The sequence below is a fragment of the Amaranthus tricolor genome, chromosome 17, assembly GCF_026212465.1.
Source record: "Amaranthus tricolor cultivar Red isolate AtriRed21 chromosome 17, ASM2621246v1, whole genome shotgun sequence".
Classification (NCBI taxonomy): Eukaryota; Viridiplantae; Streptophyta; class Magnoliopsida; order Caryophyllales; family Amaranthaceae; genus Amaranthus; species Amaranthus tricolor.
This window is the reverse complement of record NC_080063.1, coordinates 17,416,145-17,431,633: the sequence shown is the minus strand read 5'-3', so window position 1 is coordinate 17,431,633 and position 15,489 is coordinate 17,416,145. Positions and strand designations below refer to the sequence as shown.

At 30.1% G+C, this 15,489-nt stretch overlaps 2 protein-coding genes across 2 annotated transcripts; one reads left to right on the top strand and one right to left on the bottom strand.

Moving 5' to 3' along the window:
• Window positions 1–1,428: 1,428 nt before the first annotated feature.
• On the bottom strand, window positions 1,429–7,310 carry LOC130804274 (phosphoinositide phospholipase C 2-like). Its single transcript, XM_057668662.1, has 9 exons — window positions 6,858–7,310; window positions 4,595–4,791; window positions 4,268–4,403; window positions 3,721–3,957; window positions 3,409–3,641; window positions 2,700–2,817; window positions 2,463–2,615; window positions 2,289–2,375; window positions 1,429–1,971 (listed from the first exon to the last, which is right to left on the bottom strand). Exons 1-9 carry the CDS (start codon window positions 7,167–7,169, stop codon window positions 1,678–1,680), a joined length of 1,767 nt encoding a protein of 588 aa, XP_057524645.1. The 5' UTR covers window positions 7,170–7,310; the 3' UTR covers window positions 1,429–1,677.
• Window positions 7,311–13,387: 6,077 nt separating this feature from the next.
• LOC130803813 (aspartic proteinase CDR1-like) lies at window positions 13,388–14,719 on the top strand. The gene has a single exon (XM_057668015.1). The coding sequence runs from the start codon at window positions 13,388–13,390 to the stop codon at window positions 14,717–14,719; it is 1,332 nt and encodes a 443-aa protein (XP_057523998.1).
• The last annotated feature ends 770 nt before the right edge of the window (window positions 14,720–15,489 follow it).

Below are 15,489 nucleotides of genomic sequence, written 5' to 3'. Positions count from 1 at the left end.
AAAGATTTTCATTTTGATTTGAATAATATGACAACTTTAAAGGACAAAGTGGATATGCAATTTAAGAGCTCTAAATATGAAGCATTCCGTCACTATTAGTGCAATCTATCTATTCTATGATGTTATTAAACTTAATGATTTTTCTACGATTCTAAAAATACTATGAACTGTAGATGTGTTTGATTGATAAAGTTCCAAATTCTTCTATAACTTTCAAAGTCTTTTACACTTCTCTATCCTATTTAATTTGTCATATTTTTTTATTTTAGTCTGTTCTAATAAATTTACTTTATTTTTATTTTTAGATATAACTTCATCACTTTTACTTTTTATATTCTTTCTCTTATTTTTAAATACTCCACTATTTTCATCTATTATATCTAATTTTTAGTCTTTGTATAAAAAATAAATTAGGCTATTTGGTTGGTATAGAGAGTTTTGATTGTTGACTATAAGACCAAGTTCATGGTATGAGTGTAAGAACAAAATGAATGTTGAGTTGTCTCAATATGTAGTACTTATGTATATTTGTCAACTTAATGGGACTAGCCGACTTGGTTTTGCTAGGTTATCACGCAATGAGAGCCCCATTCAAGTAAAAACGAATTTACTCATTTGTCCGAAAAATCATACTTGGAAATTGGAAGTGAAACCGCAATAAAGATTATATATATATATATATATATATATATATATATATATATATATATATATATACCCAACACTCTATCATCCTAATTATTTATAAAAATTTTTAATCAATCACCGTAATTTGTAAATCACCACAGTAAGATAAAAAAATAATAACAAAATAAACAAAATCAATAAAGATAAATTAATAACAAAACTCCCACCCTATTAAATCCTACCAAATAAGGGTGATTTGTTAACTTCACAAATAACCGTTACTTATTAAGACCTTCTCAATCATTTACTACTTTGACACGTATATCAAGAAGTTAGGTATAATCAGTTAAAATTGAGGAGATATTAAGACATAAAATTGAAAACATAAAGAGAGAAAGTCATAGGAGCGATCAGGTCCAAAAATAAAAATTCGGCATTGAGACAAAAGAATGAAATTCAACAATTTTACGAGGGACTAGTACACGTATCACTTCAATATATTTATAGACGGTCAGGGGCCAAAACAGTATTAGACTCATCCTAGATCCAATTCTAATTAAACATGAAGTTTGTGTCGTGTTAGACCACACAGTCACATGCATACGGGTCACAAATAGTAATGGGTCGTGCACTCGTGCCTATTGTGTCAACCATCTTCAAGCAATGGTGTGTTTAGCGTGCTGTGCTGTGCAGGTGGTTGATATCAAGTGCCATGTCATTTTCAAAAATGGTGAACATGACCGACCGACTGCCCATTGTAGCAGTTGATTAAATATAATTTGACTCTTGATAACAATTATGTAACGGTTAAGAAGAAAGCTTATGCTCAATAGTAAGCACAACATTCGCAATATACATTGGAAAAGACCCGACTCACAAGAGTCACAACCATCCCTCTCAACTGTTATCGCAGTTCATGCTGCATCTAAGCTGCATACCTAAAAACCTCATTATTCGATTGAACTTATAGCCATCTTGCATTTCAGATACAATAAAAAAATATTATGACACAATGAATTGGGAGAGGTCTACCGATACAAAAAATAAATTTCAATCGAATTGGAAACGCATCAAAAGCTTAACCGATGAGTATTTGATTCCCTCGCGGCTATAAAGTGGAACAGATCGGATACCTTCTCTGAGCTCCCAAATAGGTAAACATGTTTGACCACCAAAATCATCTTTCTCGGACATGTCATACTCGTGAACTTCAATTCGTAGAAGTGCAAGTTCAGGGACGCTCAATGGGAATTCAAATTCTTCATTCCAAGCCGGTATCCAGTTATCTTCTAGTGTTTTCGTTTTCTTCATTACACTATCGGCTGCAACTCCCGCAATCCCCACCTAATGAAAGTTCGATCGCACATCAAAGATAGCACCCAAGATGACAGTTAAAGTAAAGTACATTTATATCCTCTAACTCCGGAAGGGAATGCCTATGCTAAAGTATATTATCTTAACGCTTCAAGTTCAACTAACAGCTTAAACTTTTGATTAAGTTGATTTCTTGACATGATATCAGATGCCTAGTTTTTTTCTCTAAACCCCATAAGCCCAAAATATGTTATATAAGTTTAACGACTAAAACAACCTATGCATTACTACAATTAAGTATCGCTTTATTTTTTTACGAACAAATTATAGAGATGTGCGACACTAACCCTAACATAAAAATCTGGAGGGGAATACTGATCAAAATGTGTGCTCTTAAAATCATAATACCATCCTTCTCCCATATATACAGTCACCTACACAACATTAAAACTGAAGGTTATTTTGTGAAAGTGAAAGAACTTTTCAATCAACAATCCAATTAATTTGAGGTAAGACGCTACCTTAAGAGTTTTTTTTACCGGAAGTTTCACTTTAGGATCAAAAACCTCGCCATGAGGACCACTCTTCAAAAGAAAATCCGGTTTTCTAACATACCCACATCCACCATTAGCTCGGAACATCCCTTGCATCAGCCAAAGTGATCTCCCATATCCCTGTTATTGACAAAATTTGTCCTCAAACTGTAGAGAAACATAAATAAAGGATTAACATGCCGTCGACAAAGGGAGGATTCACACCTGCATGTTAAATGCAACCATCTGAGCTCCATGCATCCACCCAATGAGAGGATTGTAATTCGAAGAGGTAATCCGTGTGCCCTTAGGGTAGATCCTAAGCATATTCTTTTGTGTAAACCTAAATAAAGAAAGAGGTACTTGTCATAGCTGGTTCGAAAAGGGAGTTTACAAATGGAAATTCATAGGACAGAAGAGGGAAGGGGGATTCAACAGAACTACTAAAGTGTTATGCAGATGTTCATGGAAATAATATGCTGGCCCAATGACGAAAATGCTCTTCGCATATAGTTGGCAAAGAAGAACCAAGTGGCACAACACCGAACCAATATAACATCATTTGCCAGCTAATTCACTTTATGATTTTGTGATTCACTCAAAATAATCCAAAAATAGCCCAAAACTGACCATAATTCGCTTTTATGATTTGCGAAAAGATTAGTAAATCATGTGAAACTAGCACACTGCGTTGAAGATTCTTATAGGCCTACACGCATACATACATGTGTGTATGTATGCACCTATACGCAAATGCATGTTTCTTAGTTGGTTACTATAACAAAATTTCACTGGCGTTGTCAATTACGTCCTCATGCCGATAAAACTATTCCATTGATCCATTTTCTTGTCATTATTGACAATGCCGTAAAATTTTTACAGAAAAGAAAAATTTTGCTGGGCTCACTAACAGAAAATGTCGCAATTAACATACCTGACAATCTCCTTTCCATAACGAGATGCTGCCTTTTCGAGTTGTTGTTCACTCAAGCTTAGACGTCGGACCTTATCAGGATCCACCTTTAGTGCAGCGCTTAGACCGCCCTTAGGCTTTCCAGCGTGAATAGAAATAAGACGTGTGTATTCCGGTGCTTCAAACTTTTTTGATGCATCAATTTCATCATCATCATCATCCTCATCCTCATCATCTCCACCATCCAAGTCATTCTGCTAGAAATCATCGATTATTAACGAAGTTATTTGTTCAAGATGCAAAATAGAGAAGGAACTTTAAAAAATAATTTACCTTCTGATTGTCATTAGATCGAATACAAGGAACTTCCTTTCCCCAAGCTTCCTCTTCTCCGGAATTATCCTTGCTAAGCTTCTGCGAATCTTCTTTTGCATCTTTAGCTTCAGAGTACTCTTTCGGAGGTTTGGTCGATATCATGACACGTTTCTTTAGTGATTCAGGGGATGGAAGTTCCTTAAAGCATTCCGAGTCCGGTAAAAATAGTGTTTCCCCAAACGTATGAGTGATCATCTACACAATAAGATATAATGTGACCAATGTAACATCATTCTCAAGCTATGCTTTTTGGAATTCGTGATTTGCTCAAAATGGCTAAAAATAGCCCAAAACCGACCACAATTCGTTTTTTAATTTATGATTCGCGAGGTCAGTAGTGAATCATGTGAAAACCCCAGATTGTTGTTTGCTAGTTTCCATGACCATAGACTTAAAACGTAATCACTCACAACAAAGAAACTAAGGTACAACACCCGTTGTGTGATAAATTAGCATAAAATTGTACTAAATAACCCTCAACTATTTCATAGGACTAGAAACTTACCTTGGCGGTTTTAGCTTGAAGATCAGCAGTAAGGTGGTCTTCAAGAGTTATCACAACAGGATACTCGGATGCGGAGAACGCATGTTGCTTGATGGATTTCAAGCATTTAATGAGCTCAACCGGTGCAGTCATTGTCCTAAAAACAAAATGAACCATTCTCAAGACCATTACATTAACATAATACTTAACGGAAGAAAACAGTTGACACTGCATGTTAAGGAGAAAAAACTCAGAATTTCAAATAAGCTTCACTCGAGAAGCCAGGTAATCGGCTTATTGTCATGATTTCAACAAAATGTTCCATTTCATCTAAGAGTAAACACATACCCTCCATGAAGAACATCAATATTGTCTTTAGAAGAATTGGGCCATACGTCCAACTCAATCACTCTCACGGACTTTTCGAGCGCTTGAATGATAGGAACATCACTACAGTCGCTGGTTAGTTGATTCCCGGTAAGATAGGAATTGTGACCGGTATATATAAAATAATGCGATAGTGGAGCAGTCATATCTTGGTGAACCTGCAAGAACGAAGAAATAAGTCAGCGGAGACATATATGCTTTATTTGGACTTTCGACTAATGGAAGTGGAGGGATGACTTTTCCGTCATTTGAAGAGTAAATGAGGAGCGGAGGGAATTGGGAAGGATACACCCTTCACATTTTGTGAGAAACAAATCTTTTCTACAATGAAAAGATTCAGAAGGGAAAAAAACTCTCTTTTCTACAAAACTACAACGAAAGAAACACCATCTACAAGCATAACATACTGATGGGCCTGCTTCCCTAAAGCTTTCTACCCAGGCACAAGGGTGAGAAAAAATAAACAACCTTACCCAACAATTAAACGAAACACACGCAGGAGAATCAAGGGTTGGTCTGCCGGTTAAAGACTTTCCTTTTCACCCTTGTGATGAGATCTTGATTCTCAAACCTACCAAATTGATTAATTTCCCGAAACCATTACCTCTACGGGATTGCCTTACCCTGATCATAAAAAAAAATTTAAAAAAAAATAAAAAAAAAACTCAGCCTTTACCTTAACTCACAAACAAAAGGCAATTGTTTCTTTCAAACCTTCAACTTGAAAGGCAGCTAACTCCCAAATTAGAAAGTAAAATACTGTTTATGAGATGCATGATTTTGAATGTGCAAATCATACTATTAAAAAATGCTCGCAAAAATTCTCTCAGCTTGTTGAAACTATAATATCATACAAATTGGCCGCAAAGGAAACCTCATGACCGATCCTACTCACTTTTAATGTGCCATATCAAGAAACTCTCACTAAACTTGTGCAGCTTCATGGGTTAGCAAATATTAGCTAGTACAGAATAATGAAGTTTCAAATGTAAAATTGATGTCTAAAACGCAAAAACTTCTCCTTGATTGTGATTTGAAAACACAACATTCAATTGGCTAAAATGCAAAACGAAGATAAAGATCCCAACAGAATCAACAATCCATCCACCGCTATCCAAAAAAACACAATAAGATAGTAGCTTCCTCCTTATCCTCCTTATATGTACTGAAATTTGTTTCTCGGACTATTTATTAGGGACGAAAAACAATTAAAATCATGAAGTACAAAAAATACCAATTAAATTGGCCTACCTCACGCATTTTTTATCTACATAAATATGCCTCAAATGTAACAAAATCATGGAATATATTCTACCAAACTACCAAAAGCTATTATGCACACTCTAAAAACGTACCATTGAGTTTGCAACATTTCATTTCCCGATGATATCTTTAAAGATAAATGTGCAAACTTAATGGGAGAGAGTAACAAACTAACAATTTTTTCCTGATATGTATTAGTCTAAGTGACTATTAATAGGATTGTCCTTCAGCAAAGATCCCTATTCAAGTGCAAACATCAAGCATTACCATAAATAGTTCATTCATTCCATCTTACTCTTTGAGCTAATTTCCAAATCCATCAACACCAAGTAACAGTCCAAAACACCAATGTAAACAAAACAAAAGTAATTCTAAAAAATTCTTCTTTGTGCTAACTAATGTATTAAAAAGACAGAATTTTAATATGCAGATAAGAACATTCTTAGAGATTGTTATTATCCAGAACATTCTTAGAGATTGTTATTATCCAGATATTCTATTATCAAAACAAAACCTTAGCGGTTCCCACCAGATATATCCAACCAGAATACCCAATCCAAGAGTGCAATTGCCCTATTTGCATAATCAAGATACAAACTTTGATCAAACAATTAGACAAGATCATTGTTAAGATTGTCATATTCATTATTCAGGTATTCTATTATCAAAATTCAAAGCAGAAGCTTAGTGGGTCCCAGTAGATATATACAACCAGAATACCCAGTTTAAGACTAAACTACATTTGGATAATCAAGATACAAAATTTGATTAAAACCACAAAAAAATTAGACTTTAACAAAGTTATATATAACCATCAACATCAAAAGTCTATTACCCAGATAACAGAATAACCCAAAAGGCAAAATAAACCCAAAAATTTTATAAAGCAAAAAAAAAAAGAAAGAAAAAAAAAAAGAAGAAAAAAAACCCAAAAAATTTATAAAGTAAGAAATTGAATTACCTCATGTTTGGGAGAAAGGGGAGGATTAAGATCCCCAAACAGATAATTAAAAAAGCCTTCAAGATTAAGACCAGACTTATGAAAAACAATTATTACATGTCTAATATGATCAATAATTGCTTGAGCATCATGAATCGTAGCTTCTTTTTGTTTTTGTTCTTCAATTAAGAAGTGATGAAGATGAGTTGCAGACATAACTCCATTTTCAGAGTATTTGCCAAACAAGGCCTTAACTTGTTGTGGAGCTTCTGACACTGTTAGTTTAAATCTTCTTCTGCAACAAAAACATATTTTGTATGTTTGTTTGGACATCTTTTTTGAGGAATGACAAAAACTTTGGGTTTTTTTACTTTTAATCTTGTTTCGTTTCTAAATTCTTGCAATTTTTTGAGGTATGAAAAAGCAGATATTCTAGAACACGAGTGACGTTTGGCTTTTTTTTTTTTTTTTTTTCTTTTAAGGACAGGTATATTTCATTTTCTTTATTTATTACTCCTAGAAAATCAGTGATTATTTCTCAGTGATAAATTTTGTTTGGTAAGTAATACTCCCTATTCACCTTATGAGTTTTATTTGACTTTTTACAGATTTTAAGGAAAGTTAAGAGTGGGACCCTAAGGGTAGGAAAGAGAGCGGTATTATGGGTTTTTAATGTGAGGGAGGAAAATTAGTACGGGTAATAGAGGGTATAATTGAAAATAGGATAAAGCTACTAAGGGCGTAAAAGTTAAAAATCCATACCAAAAATAGAAATGGGACAATTAAGATGACTTGACCATAAAAGAAAATAGGACACATAAGCTGAATAGGGGGGAGTAAAAGATAATTTTTCCAAGAAGGAAAAAAATAATTTGCTAAAATAGAGTTAAAAAAGATATAAATTCGGTGTTCAATCAAAAATAATTCGCAAACTAGTGTTTTTGTCGAAGACTTTAAATCTCTAGCTTGTATATAACAAAAGTAAGAACATATTTGAAAATCAAGTTATGAATTACTTTGGATCATATGATGTATTTAGCTAAGGAGGTGTTGCAAAAAAAATACTAAAATTATTGCAAGTCTAACATGATGAACCAAAGTAAATAACCTTATAAAATTTTAGGTATTTAGATTATTGTTTTTACTTTTTTCATCGTATTTGTTTAGAATTTTTTAAATAACTTACAAAAGAAGCATAGTGTAACAATGATGTAATAAGAAAGACTCATATACGACAATTTTATATTTGAATTGCAATTAATAATGATTACAAAAACACAAAATTACAAACTAAAAAAAAAAGTGTAACATTAACTTTTCGTCAAATTGAATTTCTCATTGCCAATTAATTGTTATAAGCTTGTGCATTGATATTCAGAGTATCGATGGAGAATGATAAGTGCATTGATGAATATTTGAAAATATATTTTCTCATTAGTAACTGATGTTACTTGTAATTATGTATATTATCAATTAATTTTTGGGTTAGAAATTAGAAAATTTTAAGTACTTCTACACAGCAAAGGCTTAAAGTCTCTAAATTTTAAATAATATAGCTCTTTATAAGAATATCTGTTTCGAAAATATATAAAAGCATAACTCTAGAGGTTTAAAGTCTCCAAACCAAGAAGCATAGTTTGAAAAATATTTTTTGATAAACACTAAAATGAAAATATTTATCTTTTCTAACTCTAGTTTAGCAAATCATTAAAAAAAAAGTGAGTATGAACTTTAGTTGTTGTTAGCTGTAACTTGTTACACAAAAACTTTTTTAACGTATATTTTTACAATTTAATATTATATAAAACTAATAAATTAAAGTGTTAATATAATATATTAGCTAGATAACGTGCAAAAAGTCTATAACAACTAATAAAAAATAGAAAAAGCATATTAGAAGAGTTTATAATGAATATCAGACTATGGCCAACAAATTATAATTTATAACTATGTATCATATACTTGTTTTAGTATTATACTTCCTCTATTTTAACTTTTTATTGTTGTAGTATTATACTTCCTTTGTTTTATTTTTTTTACTTTCACATAAGAACAGTTTTATATGCCTCAATACATCAATTTAATTGTTAATATTTTTAATTATACACATTGAAAAATTATAGAAATTGAAAATTAATAAAATTCACATTGAGACAATTATAACAAGATCTCACATGACTATATTTTTAACATATAGATTAACGACAATATGAAAATTAAGTGACATTGATGAATAATGTCAAATTATCTTTGGGTGCAACTAAATAAAAATGGAGGAATGTATAAGAATAAGAATGTGAAATATAAATTTGATTCGTCCTTTAGAATTTTACATTAAATTTTACACAATTATTTTTATGTACTCCCTTTATTCTCTAATGTTTTTTTCGTTTAGAATATTGCACTTTCTTTAAAGAGAGATAAATTTGATTAAGATTTTTGAGATACATAAAAAAGCTAAAATATATCCATGTGAGATTTGGTTAGATTCGTCTTAAAATATACTTTTTATTACATATTTTTTAATAATTTTTGTGCATATTTAGAGATATTAAGACTTAAAATTTGCTTTAAAAACTATGCAAATAATAAACAAAAAGAATAAAAAATAAGGGAGGCAATCTAATATTCGACATGAAAATACATCAATACACATTTATGTATTTATATTTATATGATTGATGAGCATGTCATTAACAAAGAAAATTGATTTTCATTGACATTTTTTCTTAAAATCTTGTCTTTTTAATATTTCTTCTCAAATATTTCTATTTGAAGTGTAAAAAAATATCTAAATATAATTCAGAAGTTGAATATTCAAATTATTTTGGATTAAATTTAGAGTGGATATCATTAATTCGAATTTTAGATATCAAAAAGGTCAACAATTGAATTTCGTACAACAATTAAAAGTATTATTTTGTATAATATAAAAATATTACTCCCTTTTATTCGCTTTATTTGTTCCATTTGGTTTTTCAATATTATTCATCAATCACTCTTATTATGTGATTTGTTCTTAATTTATAAGTTACAATATAGTTATGTGAGATCTTGTTTAATTCATGTTATTGTTAATTTTACTAAAATCAAATTTTTATACATGCTTTAACTAAATATATACTTCTATTCAATATCATTAAAAAAAAAAGCAAGTCTTGCATGAGACTGTTTAATCGTGAGAAGGGCCCATAACTACAAGCAGCTCATTAAGAAATTAAAATTTAAATTCACATTTGTAAGGGAAGTAGTTTTAAAAGTTTAGACTAACTCAATTAAAGTCATCCCATAATAAAAACTGCTTTAATAAAAAATTGGGGTTAAAAATTAATTTTACTCATATTTGCCGACATCGGACATATGGGTTTGTCAAAATTTGGCCCAATTAATAAATTATATACGTACGTAAGTAGAGTGTGTTTGTGTCAAGGACTTTTCTCCTTCCTACACCTCCGTTCCGGAAAGAATTGTATCCATTTTTTTAGGTGAACACTAATAAATGATAATTAATACTGTTAATCTGTTATGGCTTTTGAGTTTGTTATTTGAAAGTTATATATCGTCTCTTGAAATGAAAAATTTTAATATTAATATTAATATTTTTAATGTAGGTGTGAATTTTATTTTTAATAACAAACTCAAAAAGAAAGAGAAAAATTTAGTTATTAAAGTATGTTTGCCATAACAGTTTAAATAGTTGAATAAGGTGTCACCATTTTAATGTGGAAAATTTGAGTAATTTAATACTCAGAGAGAGGAAAGTTTAATAGTTGTTAGTAGTTTGCTATCCAACCAAGATGTCATCACTTCAACGAGGTGTAACCCTAACATTTAATGAACACATCAAACCGAGTTTGAGCAAACTCAATCAATAAAACAACTCCACTCATAAGCTGATCTGATTATGAGAAACACAAATGCTTGTATAAGACGGTCTTACCGTAAAACATGTCTTATACTTAGGTTAAATAACATAATAATAAAAATTTTTAGCATAATAAATCTTTTGTATGAGATCGTCTATATCTTTGTTTGCCACACAAATTCTCTATAATATCAAAATATAAAGGTATAGTGCTAAGATATGCATATAAAAAGATATTTTTTAAAAAAATAAACAAATAAAAGTATATAAATGGATAATCATTGAATTTGATACCATATTTGTTGTATATTTTGTAGCTCTCTTTCATTTGCACCATCTTTGATTCTTCACCCTTTCTTTAATGATTTTTTGCATTAGTTCTACGATTTTTTTTTAGAGAAGTAGTTTTTTCCTCTCACAAACTACCTTATAATAATAATTAAAAAAAAAAGGAAATCAGCAAGCCAAAATTAGAAAACAACACTACAATTTAGGAAAGGTATCAATACAATTCAAGATATTTTAGTCATTCAAAATAAAAATATCTTCACACTTAAAAAAGATAATTATGTCCTAGGATTGACAAAATGAAGATACAAATATATGAACTTTTTTCTTGCATTAATTTTCTTTGATTAAAGAAGCATAATAAAAAAATTACACCATAAAAATGTATTTTTCATCAACTTATATAATTTAGTAAAAATAAATAATTTTAATCAACTAAAAGTTCAATTCAGCATAAGTTAGTTGTACAAAAATGAGAAGAAAATAGTACATTGGTAAATATAAGTTAATATATCTAGTTCGGTAAAATTAAAGTTATTTTTCAATGTTTATTTCATCTTCATATTAGTTTAGTTCTATAAAATTAGGTTTTTTTTATTCATGGTAGCCGGTAAAAAACCCCTTCAAGCAAAGAGAGTGGGAAGTAAAATTAAGTTTAATTTTAATTGATTGTGTAAAATATTAGTTTAGTTCGGTAAAAATAGTTATTTGATACATGATTTTTGAGTTGACTTTGGAATCGTTGGTTAGGCAAAAACCAACAAAATATTTGATAAAGGATTTTTAGCTAATTGAATAGTTAACTTTTAAGTCAAAATGAAAATAATAGTTTTGTTAGCTTGTTAAGTGTTATAATGACTTTTGGCTTGATAAACACATTTTCCCCTAACAGACAGTCAACAATTAACATTCGATTTTCAAATATTTTTTTTAAATTTGACTTATCCAACTAGTTTAACGTCAATTAAAATAACCAAAACTTTTAGTTAATCAAATAAGTCGACTAAACCCTTTGCCAACCAACTCCTACTTCAACAAATAACTTTACTTGGGTTAAATTATTTTAGATCAATATTTTAGTAAAGAAATGAATTGAAAAAAACAATACAAAATTTTGATTGAATGACAATCACTAGCTTTTAGTATAAAGTTAGTGTGATTCTTGAATTACTATTGTTACTAAAAATAAACAAGATTTCTAAGATAACTATTGTTACTAAAAATAAACAAGATTTCTAAGATAAAATACTAGTACCCCAATTTCCATCTCAATTAGCACATTGTGCTTTTTGGATGATGACAAATACTAATGGAACCCTAGGAAATTTTTTTTAATAAGAATAATAATATATTTGAAAGAATAAATTATAAATTTATAAAAAAATTAATATTTTCTCTAGTTTTGTAATAGTGTTACACTTTGATTTTTCACGCTATTCAATATATAATTTTAATTACTAATATCTTTAATTTTATTTTATATAACAAAAAAATCTAAAAAGTTAATTATATTATGAATATATGCATTAAAATAAATCAAATAAAATCTCACTTGATTATGTTTTATATTAAACATTGAGAAATATATGTTAAATAAGATCAATCAATAAACAACAATAATTGCTACAGTGACTGTAGCAACTATTAGATACCGAAGATAGATTATTTAATGCTTAATTGAAGAATAAATTTTAAATTTATATTATTTTAGGTGATATAATTAATACTCATATAATTAAAGTTTCAAATATATTCTAGGTTACTATTAATGATTTTATTATCTTTGTTAATGAATGTCCCAAGGACGTTTATTAGCAAAATCTTTGGTTGAAAATTAGTGAATGGGAAATTTGGTTGATAAACAAGACAAAAAAATACATAAATAATAGAAATGAAAAATTAAAATGAAAAGATATAGTAATTTTGTAAATGAATTTAAAAGAAGAAGAGTAAGACCATGCCCAGAAGAAAATGCAAAATCAGTAGCAGAGACAAAAATATAAACTAGTATTAATCGAGAAGGATTGAGTTCAGTGACTAATTAATATCCATTAGTAAAGATACATTATGAATGACCAAATGCATCATATATATTTATGTGTGGCAAGATTGAAAGAATCATGCACATTATTATTATTATTATTATTATTATTATTATTATTATTATTATTACTATTATTATTATTATACGTTCAATAAAATCTTCCAAGAAAGTAAATTCATACAATGTATTCAAAGTAAAAATATGAAATTATGGCTCTAATACGATCGTTTCCATTTTTGCCTTCTTAAATTCCCATAAAATGATTCTCCTTATACACTATATAAATCCTAATAATCCATTTGAAAATAATCAAACCAAATAAAATCTTAACATTTTCTTCAAAATTATTCAAACATGTCAATTGTTTTAGTTTTTAGTATCTTAATCTTACTTTGTCCTACACAAGGTGCCCTTCAAAAAGGGTTCACAACCCATCTAATCCACCGTGATTCTCCTTCATCACCCTTGTACAATCCTTCCCTTAACAAATGGGATCGTGTTAGGGAAGCTCTCCACCGTTCGATTTATCGAACCAATCGTATTATTTGTCCATTATCCTCAAGGTTGTATCCTAGTGACATACAAGCCAAAGTGATTAGTGCTAGTGGTGAGTACGTTATGGAGATGTTTGTAGGGACACCTCCGGTAAAACAGTTCGGAATCGTTGATACTGGAAGCGATCTGATTTGGACTCAATGTCAACCTTGTATTGAGTGTTACAAACAAGAAATCCCTATCTTTAACCCTAGAAAATCTTCGTCTTACAAAATTCAATCTTGTGAGTCTAAGGCTTGTCATGCATTAGACCATAAACAAGCTGGATGTACCAAAAGACAAACATGTTCGTACATGTACAATTACGGCGACCAATCTCACACAATTGGTGATGTCGCATTGGAAACCTTATCTTTCAACTCCACAAATCAAATAGAAGCAACCTCATATCCAAACATCGTCTTTGGGTGTGGTCACAACAATGCTGGTACGTTCAGTGAACATGGGTCAGGTCTAATCGGGTTAGGAGGCGGACCTCTTTCACTAGTATCCCAACTAAAATCCACAATTGGTGGAAGATTCTCTCATTGTTTAATCCCATTCTCAAATGAAGACACTAATCTTACAAGCAAAATCAATTTTGGATCAAACGCTGAAGTAACGGGGCATGGTGTTGTGTCCACACCTCTAGCTAGCCAATCTTCGTCAACATATTATTTCCTTACCCTAGAGGCAATAAGTGTTAAAACCCACAAAATACCCTTCTCTAGTTACACCAAATCTAGTATCTTTAACAATGATTATGGTACTAATGAGGGTAATATAATCATTGATTCAGGAACAACATTAACAATTTTACCTCCAGATTTTTACAATGATTTAACGCACGCTTTAGAGAACGCGATTAAGGGATCGAAAGTTGATGATCCAACAGGGACATTAGATTTGTGTTACAAAGCAACAGAAGATATAGAATTTCCTGATATAATTGCACATTTTAAAGGGGCAAATGTAGAATTAAAACCAGTAAATACATTTATAAAAGTAGCAGACGATGTGATTTGCCTAGCAGCTATGCCAGCAGAAGATATGGCAATATTAGGGAATGTGGCTCAAGGCAATTTCTTGGTGGGGTATGATACTCAACAAGGGACTGTGTCTTTTAAGCCTCTTGACTGCACTAAGGTCTAAGGGGCAGTAATTGGTGATTACATATAAGTACTATAATTAGCACTTTCTCTTTATTTATTATTCAAGTTTCTTGCTTTGGTTCAGATCATTGTGTTTTTTTTTATTTTTTTTTTATATAATTACATAGGGTAAGGGTTCAAGAAAAATCAAATTCAACTCTTGTTCGGAGAATATAGTATTTACGGCCACTAAGCCAAGACTCGACTATCTCCAATGTGAATTAATGAATAATTACTATTAGCATACCGTAGAAGTAGTATTTAATAATTTTATAAGTCATATGTTACAGTAGGGTAAGGGGTTAATAAAAATCCAACTTAAATCATATTTGAGGAATATAGTATTTATTGCTACTAAAAAACCGATTATCTCCGATGTAAATCAATAAATTATTAAATTATTATAGTTAATAATTTAAAAAGTCTTATGTTGCACCAAAAACAAAAAGATTAGAATATCTTTACAAAAGAATTGTGGTAGCTATAAAAGTATAAAGTATATGTAATCGATGGTAGATTTAGAAAATATGTTTAGTGGGACTAAAATGCAATTACAAAAATTCAGTGAGTTTTTATTGTTAAATTTAGGAGAAAATATATGAATAGTTTGAATTTACCAAAGAATATTTTTTAATTTTTGAGTTTAAAATGGGGTCATATGACACCAAATTTATAAATTGGCTCTGCCACTAATATTCATAGCAAGATGCAATATGCAAATATTAAATACTAATTACAATATATAATTTGACTATAAATTTTTTATTTTTA

What these genes read in the sequence shown, in the direction of transcription:
- LOC130804274 (XM_057668662.1), bottom strand. Translation starts at nt 7,169, where the DNA reads ATGTCCAAACAAACATACAAAATATGTTTTTGTTGCAGAAGAAGATTT. An exon ending in CCCTTTCTCCCAAACATGAG is followed by an intron (nt 4,792 to 6,857) that starts GTAATTCAATTT and finishes TCGTTCTTGCAG; the next exon opens with GTTCACCAAGATATGACTGC. An exon ending in TGGTTGCATTTAACATGCAG is followed by an intron (nt 2,616 to 2,699) that starts GTGTGAATCCTC and finishes TGTCAATAACAG; the next exon opens with GGATATGGGAGATCACTTTG.
- LOC130803813 (XM_057668015.1), top strand. Translation starts at nt 13,388, where the DNA reads ATGTCAATTGTTTTAGTTTTTAGTATCTTAATCTTACTTTGTCCTACA.